At 45.0% G+C, this 16,614-nt stretch overlaps 1 protein-coding gene across 1 annotated transcript in view; it reads left to right on the top strand.

Annotated features, from left to right (window-relative positions):
* The first annotated feature begins 1,411 nt into the window (after positions 1–1,411).
* Positions 1,412–16,614, top strand: part of HAO2 (hydroxyacid oxidase 2) — a 30,301-nt gene continuing 15,098 nt past the window's right edge. Inside the window, 3 exon segments of the mRNA XM_065906032.1 lie at positions 1,412–1,521; positions 13,606–13,744; positions 15,734–15,885. Coding sequence (XP_065762104.1) covers positions 1,464–1,521; positions 13,606–13,744; positions 15,734–15,885 — 349 coding nt within the window. The 5' untranslated portion in view covers positions 1,412–1,463.

Below are 16,614 nucleotides of genomic sequence, written 5' to 3'. Positions count from 1 at the left end.
TAGAATTTTCACCTGCCATTGAATGATGGCTACAGGCTAGATGCAAATCCCAACTCTTATTACTGATGGAAAGCTTGGGCCAGTTAACTTCATTTTCTCTTCTGAAAAATGGGAAAATAATATTGACCCATATGGTTGCTGTGAAGATCAAGTGAAAGAATGTGTGTGACGTGTCAGGCCTATTGTCAGCACTTCATAACTGGTGGTTGGTGCAGAATGAAGGGCTGGCTCAGGAGCACAGTGGGAAAGGCTTGGACAAATTGGACATTAATTAGTGACATTAGTGAGCCCCACAGGACTGCTCTTGGGGAATTCTTTTTTTAAACATGTACTATTGTGAAGCACTTTGGCCACCTGATTCGAAGAGCCAACTCATTGGAAAAGACCCTGATGCTGGGAAAGATTGAGGGTAGGAAGAGAAGGAGGCGACAGAGAATGAGACGGTTGGATGGCATCATCGACTCAATGGACATGAGTTTGAGGAAGCTCTGGGAGATGGTGAAGGACAGGTAAGCCTGACGTGCTGCAGTCCATGGTGTTGCAAAGAGTCTGAGTGACTGAACAACAACAATGCTTGCGTTGGCTTCCTCAGACTTCCACCTGATCACTGAGTCATCTCTCCTGTCAGAACAGTTAGTGGTTCTCCCTGCTTCCCTTAGTCATCTCTGGTCAGGCCTGGAGGGCTCGACACAGCACAGCCCTCAGTCCATCCTGGCGGGGTCCCCACTGCTGCCTGTGCACCGGTTCCCAGGTGTGACTGCTTCTTACCCATCCCCTCAGCACTTCCCCAGACAAGCTTTTCCTTTACAGCATGGGGGGTTTTGTAATTCTCCACCGAAATCACTGATTCTCTTCCTCTAACCACCTTAGAAGCACTGGGAAAATGAATTGTTGTTGTTCAGTCACTAAGTTGTGTCCGACTCTTTGCAGCCCCATGAACTGCAGCACGCCAAGCTTCCCTGTCCTTCACCAGGAGTTTGCTCAAACTCACGTCCATGGTATCCATGATGCCATCCAACCATCTCATCCTCTGTCGCCCCTTCTCCTCCTGCCCTCAGTCTTTCCCAGCCAACTCTCTTCCCATGAGTTAGCTCTTCACATCAGGTGGCCTAAGTATTGGAGCTTCAGCTTCAGCCCCAGTCCTTCCAATGAATATTCAGGGTTGATTTCCTTTAGGATTGACTGGTTTGATCTCCTTGCTGCCCCAGGGGAGAAATATATGGCTTGAGTAAATTAGCAACTATTTTATTTTGAGGTTGAATTTGGTAATGAGTGTCACTTTAACGTGAGGTAACTTGGCAAAGTTCATTTCATGGTTAACAAGCTTTGGCCCACTTGCTCACTGGCTTCCAAGCTGGATGTTGTTTCAGTTAAAGATTAACTTGTAACTTTGAGCCTCTTCTGTCTTCAGGGGGCTGTGGATGGAGACCTGCTATTCCCAACACAGCCAGCTGTGAGCCAAGATGGGGGTGGCTGCCGCCGGACACCACTATCCCCAGGTACTGGAAAGGCTAAGACCAGGTGTGTTGCTGGTTGGCTCCCATGTACTTGGAAATGGGGTGGGAGAGTGGGTGGCAGGTGGGACGAGAAGAGGGGCTAGAGACTTTAAGAGGCACCGGAGGTGCTCAAATGTGAGAACTCAAAGGCAGAAAGATGCCATGTGGAGGCAGGGAGTAGGACCCTGAGGGGCCTGGCAAAGGAAGGCTTTGCTGCAAAGTCACTCCAGTCAGTTCCCATGAGTTATCTCTTATATACAAGAGTTATCTCTTATATCTCTTATATGAAAAAAGTGATTCAGTCATGTCCAACTCTTTGCGACCCCATGGACTTTATAGCCCACCAGGCTCCTCTGTCCATGGAATTCTCCAGGCAAGAATACTGGAGGAGGTAGCCATTCACTTCTGCAGGGGATCTTCCCGACCCAGGGATCAAACCCATGTCTCCTGCATTGCAGGCAGATTCTTTACCGTCTGAGCCACCAGGGAAGCCCCATTTTATACATAGTAGTGTATATAAACTAGGTAACTCATGAGAACCTACTGTATAACAAGGGAATTTTACCCAATGCTGTGTGGTAACCTAAGTGGGAGGAAAATCAAAAAAGAGGGGATATACATACACGAATAGCTGATTCAGTATGCGGTACAACAGAAACTGACACAACATTGAAATACGATTATACTAAAAAAAAAAAAAAAAAAAAAAAAACTATAGATAGAGAGGCTCTGTCCAGGGAAGTTAAGTTTTAGAACCACTTGAGGGAGTAATCTGTGTTTTTTGGCCATACCAAGCAACTTGCAGGATCTCAGTTCTCAGGCCTGGGATTGAACACTGGCCCTAGCAATGAAAGCCTGAAATCCTAACTGCTAGGCCACCAAGAAACAGCTCTGAGGGAGTACTTACGGACGTCTTTAGGAGGGAAGAAGCTTAATAGAGGTCCACTTGAAAGGGTTCTGGAAAATCTAAAAGTCACAGTTCCTGCCCTCGGGGATCTACTTTGTCACTTGACCACTGCTTCGTGTCCACAGACAGAGGATAGCAGTGATGCAGGAACTGCTTCTAAAAAGCAAAAACGTTAATGTTTGTCAGACAATCAGGATGGTGTAGTTTCTTTGGGGAATAAGTTTGCTTGGAATTGGGTAACAATTCCCTCCAGTGTATAGTCTCCTGAAATTATGATTGGGTCAAGCTGAACATGGCTTCCCCAGTGGCTCAGCAGTAAAAAAATCTGCCTGCAATGCAGGGGATGCAGGTTCGATCCCTGGATCAGGAAGATCCCCTGGAGAAGAGCATGGCAACCCACTCCAGTATTCTTGCTTAGAGAATCCCATGGACAGAGGAGCCTGGTAGGCTATAATTCATGTTTCCAAAGACTGAGCATGCATGCATGCAAGCTGAATCTATAGATCAGTCTGGGAAGAACTGCCCCCAACAGGGATCAAGTCAGGGTGGTATTTATAGAAAGACACCCAGATCAGTGAATTGTAATAGAGAGTCTGGAAACAGGATCAAGGGAGAAGTTGCTTTTTGTGATATCCTACCTCCTAACAGGAAGCAAAACTCCAAAGTCTTTACTATTGAAGTAATAGTAATAATTTACTATGATAATTTACTATTATCATTACTATTATTTAAATGATAACTTACTATTATCATTAGGTATTCTGCATTTGACAGGATCCTTTGATTTTCACAAGAGCTCTGTGGGATAGACAGCTATAACCTAACTTTATAGATAGATGAGAATTGGAGCTTCTCTAGACTAGATGGAGTGGAACATCACTTATGGGCTACCCATTTGAGAAGCAATGGGAATATTCCCATGGGCAACCCTTCCTAGAAAAGGATTTCTGTTATAGGCAACATCATATCGACTAAAGGAGAATCAGCTGTTGAAATCCATCTTCTCTTTCGACTGTAAGCTTCTTGAGAATAGAGACTAACATCATGTAGCTCTTTTTTTAACCTGTGGTGTTTGGCATGATGCCTTGATATAATAAGTTGGGTTTGGATATGCTGTGGTAAGGAGTAAGCCCTGAATTCTTCATGGTTTACCATTCAAACGTCTATTTCTAACTCACAAAAAATCAGTTGATCTCCAGGGCTCCTTCTTTTCAGGTGATGATTCAGGGATCCAAGCTACCTTTATACTACAGCGATGCCTCCTGATGGACATGGCCCCTGGAATGTTGTAGCGGGAGAAAGAAAAAGATAGAGTCACATAGAAGCTCTTAAATTCTTGGCCCCAAATGAACACATGTCACTTCCACTCCCCAGAACTAGTCATATAAAGCCTACCTACCTATAAGCAGCTGGAAACCATTGAGAAGCACATGCAGAACAGTGACTGCCTCTGCTTGTCCTGGCTGAGAGTGTGCACTAGATAAGCCTAGTGGGATTAACCAACGAGTAAATCCAACACAGTTTGAATTATAGCATCACATGGACCTAGAGTCTGTCATACAAAGTAAGTCAGAAAGAGAAAAACAAGTATTGTATGTTAATGCATATATATGGAATCTAGAAAAATGGTACAGATGAACCTATTTCCAAGGCAGGAATAGAGAGGCAGACTTAGAGAATGGACAGTTGGACCCAGGAGGGGAAGGGAAGGGTGGGACAAATCGGGAAATTAGGGCTGACAAATGTAAACTACCATCTGTAAAATAGCTGGCTGGTGGGAACCTGCTGCATTGCACAGGCAGCTCAGCTCGGTGTTGTGATGACCGAGAGGGGTGGGAGGGTGAGGGGTCGGGGGAGAGGTCCACGTGGGAGGGGGTGTGTGTGTGCGTACAGCTGATTCACTTTACTGTACAGCAAAAACTAGCACGACACTGTAGGGCAATTATATTCCAATAAAAAAGGAAAGAAATAAGTCACACCATCACAGAATTACTCAAAGGTGAAAGCCACTTTCAACTTCCAGAGCCTCAGAGGAGAATATCCAACAAGAGAAAGAAGGCCAATGGTTCTACCAGTTAAGGATAGTCTAGTCTATACAAGAGCTTCCCTGGAGGCTCAGACAGTAAAAAATCTGCCTGCAGTGCAGATGCCCGGGTTCAGTCCCTGGGTTAGGAAGATCCCCTGGAGAAGAGCATGGCAACCCACTCCAGTATTCTTGCCTGGAGAATTCCATGGACAGAAGAGCCTGGTCCTCTGAAGGATGGACTACAGTCCATGAAGTCATAAAGAGTCAGACATGGCTGAGCGACTAACACTTTCACTTTCACTTTCGTCTGTACAAGGCACTGCTCTAGGAACATTATGTGGACTGTAGTGTTTAGTCCTCATGAGGCCCTGTGGGACAGGCATTAATAATCTTCTTTTACAAATAACCTGTTCATGGAACCTGGTGAACAAGCAGCAGAACTGAGTTTGAGCCCATGTTTCCCAAGGCATAACACTTATGAGATCCTGTCCTCCTGACTCCGTGGACTCCCTCAGCTACTAATGTCTCATGGAGTACCGTGAGCAGCTTCTCTGTCTTCTCACTCCTCTCCTGCTGCCTCTCAGGAGCTGCCACTCCTGCATAGAGCTATGCCTACAAGACTTCAAGTCAGGAGTGAAAACATCAGAGTTCAGAGCTTGTTCTGAACCTTTGTGTAGTTTCTGACATCTGTTCAGTGCACTTCACCCTTTCTGAGCAAATGAAGATGCAGGGTAGTGATCTCCACACAGGACACTTTTCCCAGTGGCTTAGCTTTTGTGGGAACTGATCAAGCTCACTTTGTGCAGCTCTTTTATTTTCTGCCATGCCACAAGGCATGTGGGATCTTAATTCCCTGACCAGGGATTGAACCCACAGCCCGTGTGCTGGAAGCTCAGAGTCTTAAGCATTGGATCACCAGGGAAGTCCCTGTGCCACTCTTCTGACCCTACAGAGCAGAGACCTGAACTGATCTTGTGCGTGTGTATGCTAATTCACTTCAGTCATATCCAACTCTTTCGCCAACCCATGGACTGTAGCCCATCAGGCTCCTCTATCCATGGGATTCTCCAGGCAAGAATGGAGTGGGTTTGCCGTTCCCTCCACCAGGGGATCTTCCTGATTGAATCCATGTCTCTTATGTCTCCTGCATTGGCAGACCGGTTCTTTACCACTAGCGCCATCTGGGAAGCCTAGCAAACCACTAACACCATGTACTGGCCAACTAAAGAATATTCAGAGCAAACCAGAGGAATTCCGTCAGGCCCTGCCATCCTCATCGTGTGAATAGAGACAATTCATTTGAATTTTCTGAGTTTTAATTTTTTCATCTATAAAATGGGACTCTCACCATTTTCGATGCCACTCTCACCCTATAAACCACACTTGGCTGCAGATATTTGCTTCTTTTCATGATGCTTAAGAGCCAAGCCACAGGAATCAGAATACATGACTAGATATGTGATGCTGGGCAAAATATTTTAATCTCTCTGAACCTCTGGTTTCTCACCTGCAAAATGGGGATAATAATATTTGTGTTTGGAGACTGCACATTAATGCACCTAGAATAAGCTACACAGCACATGAGATATCATGAAGCAGTCCATAAATGACTGCGAATTTATTGTCACTATTCTTGTTATTAAGGAGCCACCACGCTGTCTCCAAGGGTCTTTGTGTAATCAAATGATTCCACTGCTCAAGAGAAGAAAATTCCCAATCTCTGCAAACACCCTGTGAACCCTTGGATCAAGGTCTCCCAGTTTGTCCTAAATGATAGCCAATACCCCATAGAAAGCACACTATTCACAAAGAGGCTTGTGCTCCAAAGCTCTACGAGGAGGTCATTTGTTTGGAACTCAGCGCATATTTTCCCATAGAAAGAAAGCTATTAAGATAGTGGCTGGATTCCTAGGTTACTGAAAATACCCACTTGATTTCCAGAGTAGCAGAAAATTAGCATATTTGCAATGCAAATGAGTATAGAGTCCTGTATGGCTAGTAATAGGCTAAAACTGAAAGCTAAGAAGATTGTGTACTAAATAGTTTCTTTTGTTTTTATAAACGCTGATGAAGAGGACAAGCAGGCTTAATTAGACAAAGAAAGAACTCTGTGGTGACAGAGGCTAGAAATCTTGTGCTCCTGAGGATATTTTCAAAGGCTTTGGAGGTTTTCTTTAACCAAGTCTAATGTGACTTCAAAACTTTTTCACTTTGTTCATAAACCAAGGAACTCCACAACACCAGTCTCATCTACCACGAGGGGGTTATTTTTGGTTTGCAGATGGAAAAGGGAAGGAGATGGGAGAAACTAGGGAAAGGGAAAAAGTGAGAAAAATTTCCTGAAAGAAAAATCAACCAATATTTGGAGAAATCAGGGAAAGAAGAGGATACGTGTGTAGGAAGATGGATTAGCTGGTGGACCATCTGGGAACCCACGTGGGGTGAGAACCCGCCTGGAAAAGGGAAACGGTGCCCTGAGTGGTGAAAGTGTTCCTCACTGAAGCCTCTGGTTGCACCACAGGGTCAGAGGAGCTTGTAAAAACCCGCCTCAAGGTTGGTGAAGAAGCGCAAAGGATGTCTGTGAGCTTCAAGCTGGTTAGTGTCAGGAAGCAGCCCAGATAAGGGGCTGGTTCCCTGTTCTGCACTTGATTACCATGAAGTAAGGGCTGAACAAGAATGCTAACGTGATCCATCTAAACAGAAGTCTTTGCATTTTTATGGGCAAAGCAAGCATAGAATGAGGACCTCATGAACATCAGCCCAACCTTTAATTTCTGGTGGCTTCGAATCTGATATTGTTGTTCTTTAGTCACCCAGCTGTGTCTGACTCTTTGCGACCCCATGGACTGTAGCCCACCAGGCTCCTCGGTCCACGGGACTGTCCAGGCAAGAATACAGAAGTGGGTTGCCATTTCCTACTCCAGGGAATCTTCCCAAACCAGGGATGGAAGCTGAGTCTCTTATATCACCTGTATTGGCAGGGTTCTTTACCACTAGCACCACCTGGGAAGCCCCCCAAATCTGGTAGAAATTATACCTAAATATACAAAACCCATAGCTTCTCCAATGAGGAACTGAGGTCCAAAGAGGGCAAGTAACTTGCCTCTGCTCATAGAGCTAATTGTCAGTAACCTCCTCTGAAGCAGACTGCTTCTCCATCCTCCACAAGTGTGGGGTCACTGACTACACAAGCAAGAGTCTATTCTGTTCCTCCAGCTTCAGCCCCTTTTAGCTGATACTGGCTAACCAAGCAGGCTCAGAAGGAGTTGGAATGATAAAATCCAGTGTACATAAGTTCGGTCTCTAGAAACCTCAGGTCTATGCTAGAAACTAATGCCCAGGTAAGGAGAAGCAAATTCCAGGTAATTTTGCCAGCCTCTTCAGAGAAATTCTGAGTCACATACTATGTCAGAAAGAGCTCTGAACATGGAGACCGGAGACCCAGGTTCATTTTTTAATTCTGTTTTGCGGTGAACTTGTGGATGTCTCTCCATCTCTCTAAAGTCCCTCTCAGCTCCATCAAGCACAGTCGCTCTGTCTTCTCATTCACACCAGGCAGGATTTGCAATCCTTACCATCAGCAGAGGTGGGACGCTGGGTCACTAGCGACCGAGTTAGGCCACAACAGCTCCAGAATGAGCATTAATATAAATGTACCTCCCCTCACAACCTCACAATCTCCTTAAACAGAGCTCCTAGAGTAAAACAAAGACAGTCTCCATAGTAAACTGCAGAATAGGTTCTGAAGAGCCCACGTGTACTGCTCTTCATAGGAGGATGTGCCCACAGGTCCAGAGGGGAGTTTTAATGACTGGGAAGAAAAACCAGCTAATGAGAGAGGATGGTGGGCGGTGGCTGGAGAGGACGGATTATTATTGCACAAACAGAATAAAACAAAACCACCGCCCTCTTGTTCTGGAAGGGGTCCTGAGTCCTCGGTTCAGTGTGGGAAGCCTCAGGGAAAAGGCCAGAACTGACCCTGAGCTGATAGAACCCTGGGTGCGTTCTTGCAGCTTTAGACTACTGGCACCTGTCAGACCCACACTGGGCCCTCTGTTTCCAGGCCCCCATGTAAATGCCACCCTTGGTTCCTCAGGGCACTCCAACGTTAGGGACACTCCCATCGCATCTTTACTCTGACATCTGACCTTATGTTCCCGAGAGTCCAAGTCCTGTTTGTTTTTACATTTTATTGGAGTTTAACCGCTTTACAGTATTGTGTTGGTTTCCGCTGTACAGAGAAGTGAATCTGCTGTTCGCATACATATATCCTCTCCTTTTTGGATTTCCTTTCCATTTAGGTTACCACAGAGCACTGAATAGGGTTCCCTGGCTATACTGTAGGTTCTCTTCAGTTATCTATTTTATACATAGTATTAATAGAGTATATATGTTAATCCCAATCTCCCAATTCATCCCACCCCCACGTTCCCCCTTGGCGTCCATATGTCTGCTCTCTATGTCTGTGTCTCTATTTCTGTTTTGCAAATAATATCATCTATACCATATTTCTAGATTCCACATGCATGCATTAATATCTGGTATTTGTTTTTCTCTTCCTGACTTACTTCACTGTATGATAATCTCAAGGTTCACCCACATCTCTGCAAATGACCCAGTTTCGTTCCTTTTTTTATTATGACAAGTAATATTCCATTGTGTTATATGGACCACAACTTACGTATCCATTCATCTGATGCCCATCAACAGAGGAATCCAAGTCCCTGACCTTGACCTTTCTTCCTCATTTCAGGGTTGCCTGGGGGCTCACCTGCCTCAGTCGTGGGTGTTGTTGATTCCCATCTCCTGGTCCTGACATGCCTGTGGCTCCAGCAACACCAGGACCCCTCCTTCCCCTGCCCCCACACCTTCCACTACCGGGGCCTCCTCCTGCTACAGCTTCTCCGGTTCCAATGCCACCGTTGCTATGCCAATGGCTCAAGGCTTTGCAGCCACTGTCCTTGAGACAGTCACCCACAAAGAGATTAAAGCACTGTCAGCTAACCTTGAACAGAGTAATGTCTCAAACAAGGCTCCCAACATGTAGCCTTGATGTTATCTCTACCACTCCATTGGGAAACTTGGCATAATCTCCCAGGGGACAAGGCCAAATGGTCTTAAAGGACATCAAGCATTTGCTTCTGGAGGCAGGTCATCTGAGATAGCCCTGAGATTCTCCCTTGAATCTCAGCCACTTGCACTGTGATGTCCCCCCCACCACCCCAAGATTTCTTACAGGGTGCATACAAGTCAAAGTATTCCTAAAGAGACATCAACATACAAGCCAAATGAAACTCCACAGGAAGACAGGTTGTTATCTAGCCTAACTTGGTAGGCACTTGGCCATTTTGAAGAAAGCAAAATCTGCCTTGAAATGACAACCAGCCCCAGTCTATGACCTTCCCCTTGCCTTCACTCGGGAAGATGTGAACTTCAGGTCGTTAGCAGCAGGTGCCACTGAGTGTCCTGCGCTTAGGTTTTAGTTTCCTTATTACTGCTATGTAAGTTGCACCTCATCTTTTTTTTACCCTAGACAAAAAAAGCTAAACAGATGAAATGAGCTAAAATGAGCTAAGTTGTTGATTAGCGAGCAAAAGACTTTCCTCCTTTTCTCCCTTTTCTCTTCCTCTTGCATAATTAGGGTAGAGGAGAAAAGAAGAGAAAAATGCTGGAATGAAGATCAAATGAAATGGGAATGCAAAACACACCCGTTAGACAGCTTGGATCCTCCCTTTAATTTCTGGTGGCTTTAAAGCCAGTATGGGTCAAACTGAAATGCATAAAAACATATAATGCTTAGTTTCCTTCCAAAATAGGGAAACCTTGAAACAACACAGTTGTCCTTCTCTTCAGTTATACACCTTATGTTGGACCTCTAGTAAAAATTATGGGCTCACGACTCTACTAAACTTTACATATGCTATGAAAAGAAAATAAAGAAGCACCATCATTACCCTTTCACTCTACAAAATTCTTTTAAATTCAGTATAACAAGTGATTTAGGTAAGCCAACTACTTTGCTCTGTACTATGAAATTGAAAATGGAGACTGTCTACCTTTAGAAACGACCAAGATATGATTCTGAGCCTTCCCCCGTGATAATTTACTGTCTGATCCTTCACGAGGTATTTTGTTTCCCAGGCTCCATTCTCTTCAGAGGAAACTAATACCTTCTCCATCTACTTCACTGGGAAGCAAAAGGGAAATAGTAGGTGAAAAAGGAAAGAGTAGATAGACATTTGATAAAATTGTGCTTGCTATATGTAAAGATGCTGAGTTATTTATTTCCAAGCAGCTTTATTCACATTATTCCAGGCGAGTAATTCTGAGTGAGGCTGTACCATTTCCTTTAGAATAGAAGCAAACACTGTTAAGTTTTTATGCTACAAGTCTGCAGAAGAACATTTCTGTGAGTGGGTAATGTTTAGGATATGGGGATTTGTTGAGACACTGGGAGCTGAAACTTGATGATGAATTCTCAGCCCACAAAGCAGAGAGATGATTCACAGGGGAATAGTAAATTCAAGTACTGAACACTTATGAACAGCAACTCAGTGTCACATACTGTCTCATTGCTTGGGGACGCAAAGCGTGTTGGGGGTCTCAGGTTCAGTGATTCACGAGGAAGACCTACAAGACACAGTAGACAGTTGAGGCTATGATTCATTACAGTGAAAGAATGCAAAACAAAATCAGCAAGGGACAAAGGGCAAAATCTAGAGGAAAACAGGCATAAGCTCCCAAGAATCCTCTCCCAGTAGACTCACAGACGATGCAGTTAATTCCTCCCAAAATGAGCTGTGACGGCACTTTGTTGTCTACCCAGAAAGCTTGTTTTAGAAAGTTGGTGCCCAAAGTTTTTTGCTGGGAGCTGGTCATAGGGAGACTGTCTACCTAACCCGTACCAAAGTTCTGGACTCTCAGAGGGAAAGCAGATGTTCAGCATAGAGCACATTGTTTGCACAAATAGTTTAGACCAGAGAGACATTCTTATCAAGAAATGGTGATAACGCTTGAAATCCAAGTTCCCAGACTTCACCCAAGGTCCAAACTTTATGCAAGCTTTTTGAGGTCTAGTATTCTCAGGTCTGCTTTATTAACCCTTTTATGCACAGAGAGGTTTAAATAATTGATTGCACTACAGTTGCATAAATACAATGATGAATTTGGGTCAGATAGGAATGAGATAAACTAGACACTGTTGCTGCACTTTGCTAAACTCAACTCAGCACCCCAATTGCTCTCTGCCCACTGGCAGGCTGTGCTGTCCATAAAAAGCTCTGTGATTGTGCTCCAAAGCCCACCTCCAGGCCTCCTTGCAGAACTCATGGCACACCCCAGGGGTGTTTCTTATCTGTTGTATAACTTCTTTCTGCTTAGCCCTTCAGGTGGGTGTTTAGGCTACCTTCCTCTTTGACTTAACTGGATTCTGGCACAGTCCCACCTGCATCAAGATTCCCAACACCCCACATTTCATCTGGCCTCTCTGGTCCTATCATTCATTAAGGGAGTTGCCTCATTAGTCTTGGAAGCGCTAGTCCCTGGGTCTTATCCACATTCTTCAGATGATAACTTGATAGGCACTTAGTTTCTACCCACAGCCTTTGGGTAGCTCTCACCCCATGGCCAACTGCTGGGGAGATATGCTGAGCTATGTACTACAGATTTCATCACGCTTCATAGTGGAATCCTCTTACGTGGAAGCTCTACTTGCTGAGACTGATCATAACCAGTGCCTTCAGCAGCTCTGTAGATACTTATTCTTACTAGAGAGATTTGCCCCCCAATCCTGCCCTCTTTCTTCTTTCAGGGATGGTCATAGCAGAAGTACCAAACTTCAGGTATTCATGAGGTTCAAATAAGGGGATAGGAATGAATGGAGAGAGCATGTATCATTTCCTTGGGCTCAAAATTAGCGTCATGTTCAATGATCCAGCCAAAGAGTTGCAAAAAGTCAGCTTCCTACCAGATAATGAACTAACTGCCCCATGTATTCATTTTTTTTTATGCTTGAGCCTTGATTTATTTTTTTTTATTTATTTTTATTAGTTGTAGGCTAATTACTTTATGATATTGTAGTGGTTTTTGCCATACATTTACATGAATCAGCCATGGATTTACATGTGTTCCCCATCCTGATCCCCCCTCCCACCTCCCTCCCCATCCCATCCCTCTGGGTCTTCCCAGTGCACCAGCCCTGAGCACTTGTCTCATGCATCCAACCTGGGCTGGCAATCTGTTTCACACTTGATAATATACACATTTCAATGCAATTCTGTCAGATCATCCCACCCTCGCCTTCTCCCAGAGTCCAAAAGTCTGTTCTATACATCTATGTCTCTTTTTCTGTCCTGCATATAGGGTTATTGTTACCATCTTTTTAAATTACATATATATGTGTTAGTATACTGTATTGGTGTTTATCTTTCTGGCTTACTTCACTCTGTATAATGGGCTCCGGTTTCATCCACCTCATTATAACTGGTTCAAATGTATTCTTTTTAATGGCTTGCCCCATGTACTCATATACCCAGAGATTTCTGGGACCTCCCAGATACTGATTTCTGCTCAGATCCAGTTTTCTTCCCCTGGTGGATCTCCTTCCCAAAAAGGAAGAGATACGAAATAGCCTTCCAGAATGTTCAGAAATTGTTTATAGTGACTCAGCTGGCAAGAAAAAGCCACCACGAAATTAAGCTGGTGTGTCAGGGGCCAGGTCCTAGAAAGGCACAAGTGCCACACCATGAGTACTTGAGAGCCAACAGCCATGACCAGACTTGCATTTTAGAAAGGTCCCAGGCACCTGGAGGGAGACGAGATGGAGACTGAGAGAGAAGATAAGAAATTTTCATAATAATCTTATAAGAGGTGGTGGGGCCTCAATAAGACCTGAGACAGCAGGCCTAGAAACAAGGGGACAGCCCTGAGGGACAGTTAGGAGATCCAATAACCAGGACTGGGAGCCAGAGTTGGGAGGACAGAGGGGGGCAACAGGACCCCCTGCTCTCAGTCTGGGAATCAGCAGACTGAGCAGCCCCTCCTTTGAGATGAAGATTACACGGGGGTTCATGTTGAATCCAAAGAGCTTTGTGCTATAGTCCACCCCTTCACCCTTCTCAAATATCTGAAGACTTCTCATTGGGTTTTGTTTGGTTGGTTTGGTTTTTCTTTCAAAGGTCCAGAAATGCCCTTGGTGTGTTTGACAGACTTTCAGGCGTATGCACGGGAGCACCTCTCTAAGTCAACTTGGGATTTTATCGAAGGAGGAGTTGATGACTGCTGCACCCGGGATGAGAACACGGCAGCGTTTAAAAAGTCTGGTCTTCCGTATCCTTTCTGTTGCTAAGCTAAGGTGCACAGGTTGAAAGCTCCTTGGAAGGTAGCAGTCCTGGTTTCTGCCTCCAAAGAACAGAGTATTCAAAACATCATAATGGGCTTTTGTTGGTGGTGGGCATTTGGGGGTTTTCCTCCGCAGGTGAGTGGGTAACTGGGGACAGGATGTTTGGAGAGAATTTTCATCTTAGTGCCTCTGCACAGCTAGCACAAGGGAGTCACCCTCTGCTAATCATGGTGACTCTGCCACTCGAAAAGATAGCACAACAGTCTCAGGGTCTCCAGCCACCTGGGCAGGAAGGAGAAGCCAGCTGGGTAAACCTAAATCTCCTGAATGCCTGAACTTTCGGCTTGGAGGTATAACAGGAGAGAGGGCTCAACACTGGAGGAAATATGGAGACCCAAGGAATCTTGGGGAGAACATGAGATTGATTCAAGAGAGAAGAGCTGGTCTGGCACAACAGTGGTAAATTAGGGGTCAGTAAACAGGTCAGGTCAGGTCAGGCCCGCTGCCTATTTCTGGATGGTCAGGTCAGGCCCACTGTTTCTGGATGGTCCACAAGCTAAGGCTGGGCTTTTTTTCATTTTTAAATCTTTGACAAAAGTCAAAAAAGGAATTGCAATATGTCAAAATTATATGAAATTTCAATTTCAATGTCCATAAATAAAATTGTATTAGAACACAGCCATGCTCACTCATCTACATCTTATCAGTGGTTGCTGTGATGTTACAACAGCAGAGCCAAGTGATTGTGACAAAGACCTCATGGCACGCAGCTTAAAATATATACCATATAACCCTTTACAGAAAATGTTTGCTGACCTCTGTGATACTGAGGCCAGAAAACACTGGAAAATGGGATGCAAACTGAACACTATCTTCTGTGTTTTCCTACGTGTTGAGCACTATATTAAGCACTTTAATTGCTTCTTCTCATGTGTCTTCACAAGACTATTAGGAAAGTCGAATTATTACTCCCATTTCACAGATAAAGTAACTGAGGCTCTCTGACCCAAGTTTGCGTAATCAACATTTCCAGAAAAATTTTTCTCAGTTTATGTACAGAAATAATAGTATTTTGTGGAAACCAAGCACTTTTGGACCCTAAGCTAAGTAAGTCTCTGTTGGGACTTAGAAATGTGTTTCATATAATTAATACTTGTTACTTTCCCTACCTTCTTCTAAAGTAGTGTTTAAGGCAGATCTTCAATGAATTAGCCTCTAACCAAAAAAAAAAAAAAAAAATGTGATCTTTCTCTGGGATTTGTCCTCTCACAATGACTTTTTCTTGCCTTATAGAGACTTCTGTCTGGGCTTCCCTAGTGCCTCAGATAGTAAAGAATCTGCCTATAATGCAGGAGACCTGGGTTTGTTTCCTGGGTCATGATGATCCCTGGAGGAGGAAATGGCAACCCCCTCCAGTATTCTTGCCTGCGAAATCTTGCCAAGATTTCCAGAGGAGCTTGGCATGCTACATCCACGGGGTCACACAGAGTCGGAGATTACTGAGCAACACACACACACACACATACACACACACACACACACACACACACAGATTTGTGTTTAACCTAAGAGAGAAGAGCCTAGAACTATGCCCTGCTCATTTATATCCATTCTAGTTCTTGTTATGATGTATCAATCAAGGCCTCCACAAGCTGAGAGTCTGGTCATGGAGGCATGGCTCCAAGACACAGACCTCTGATTGAGCAGGCAGGGAACAGAAAAACTATGTGCAGTGGGAGTTCAAGGAAGCCCAAGTTAATGGGAATAGGGGGTTGGGAGAGGCTTCCCAGAAGAAAGGAGCCTCCTGCTTGTCTATACTGCCTCATCAGCCAACTGACCCTGCGAGAGGTTTCTTGGGACCCAGTGAGGTCCTAGACCTGTGCCAGGAATCTGGAGGTCCCAGCAGCACCTTCATGCTGGAGAATGATCCCACCAACAGAACATCTCTTTGTTGTCCAGCACAGAATCCGCCTCCGTCCCCGGTACCTGAAAGATGTGTCTAAGGTGGACATGCGGACCACCATCCAAGGAGCAGAGATCAGCGCTCCCATTTGTATTGCACCCACAGCTTTCCACCGCCTCACCTGGCCTGATGGAGAAATGACCACAGCCAGAGGTGTGAGCTGCCCCCAGCTTGAGGCTCCCCTCCCAAGGCCCTTTAGGTGTGCAGAGGTGTCCTTCAGGGCAAGGGCAACCAGCTTCTCTATGGAAGGGGCTTAGGGACATGAACCTGGTTGGAATCAAGGGTAGGAAAAGGAATCGTTAAAGCTACATTTGCATAACCTTTCACCTAAGATTGAGGAAATACCAGTTTTCCATTATTAAGAATGGTTAGGGTGGGAGGGAGCTACAGATGAATAGGAGAGTATGAAAACCCCACCAAGCCATCCCAAGAAAGGGGCACTCGCCCTGTGGGGGGAAGGGCTGCTTAGTGTGGCCACAAGGAGGAGGCCTTTCTTTGAACCCTAGTGGGCCAGGGCTGGGGCTGAATGCCAAGTCTCTGAATTCGGGATGAGGACAGTCATGACCTTACTCCTAACACAAGATCCTGGCAGGTGCTCTTGTCCAAATGTTTCATTTCTCTTCTCCTCTGGGAAAGGTTGAGGGCACGAGGAGAAGGGGCTGACAGAGGATGAGATGGTTGGATGGCATCACTGACTCAGGGGACATGAGTTCGAGCAAACTCAGGGTGATAATGAAGAAAAGGGAAACCTGGCATGCTGCAGTCCATGGGTTGCAAAGAACTGGACACAACTTAACGACCAAAAAACCAAAGTTGATTTGATCATCTTATTTGACAAAAAGTTTTTCATTGGGTTTTATCTTCTCCCTCGTTGCCTCAGCC

Source organism: Muntiacus reevesi, chromosome 1, assembly GCF_963930625.1.
Source record: "Muntiacus reevesi chromosome 1, mMunRee1.1, whole genome shotgun sequence".
Classification (NCBI taxonomy): Eukaryota; Metazoa; Chordata; class Mammalia; order Artiodactyla; family Cervidae; genus Muntiacus; species Muntiacus reevesi.
Note: the sequence above shows the minus strand (reverse complement) of the source record. Positions and strands in the feature narration are given on the sequence as shown.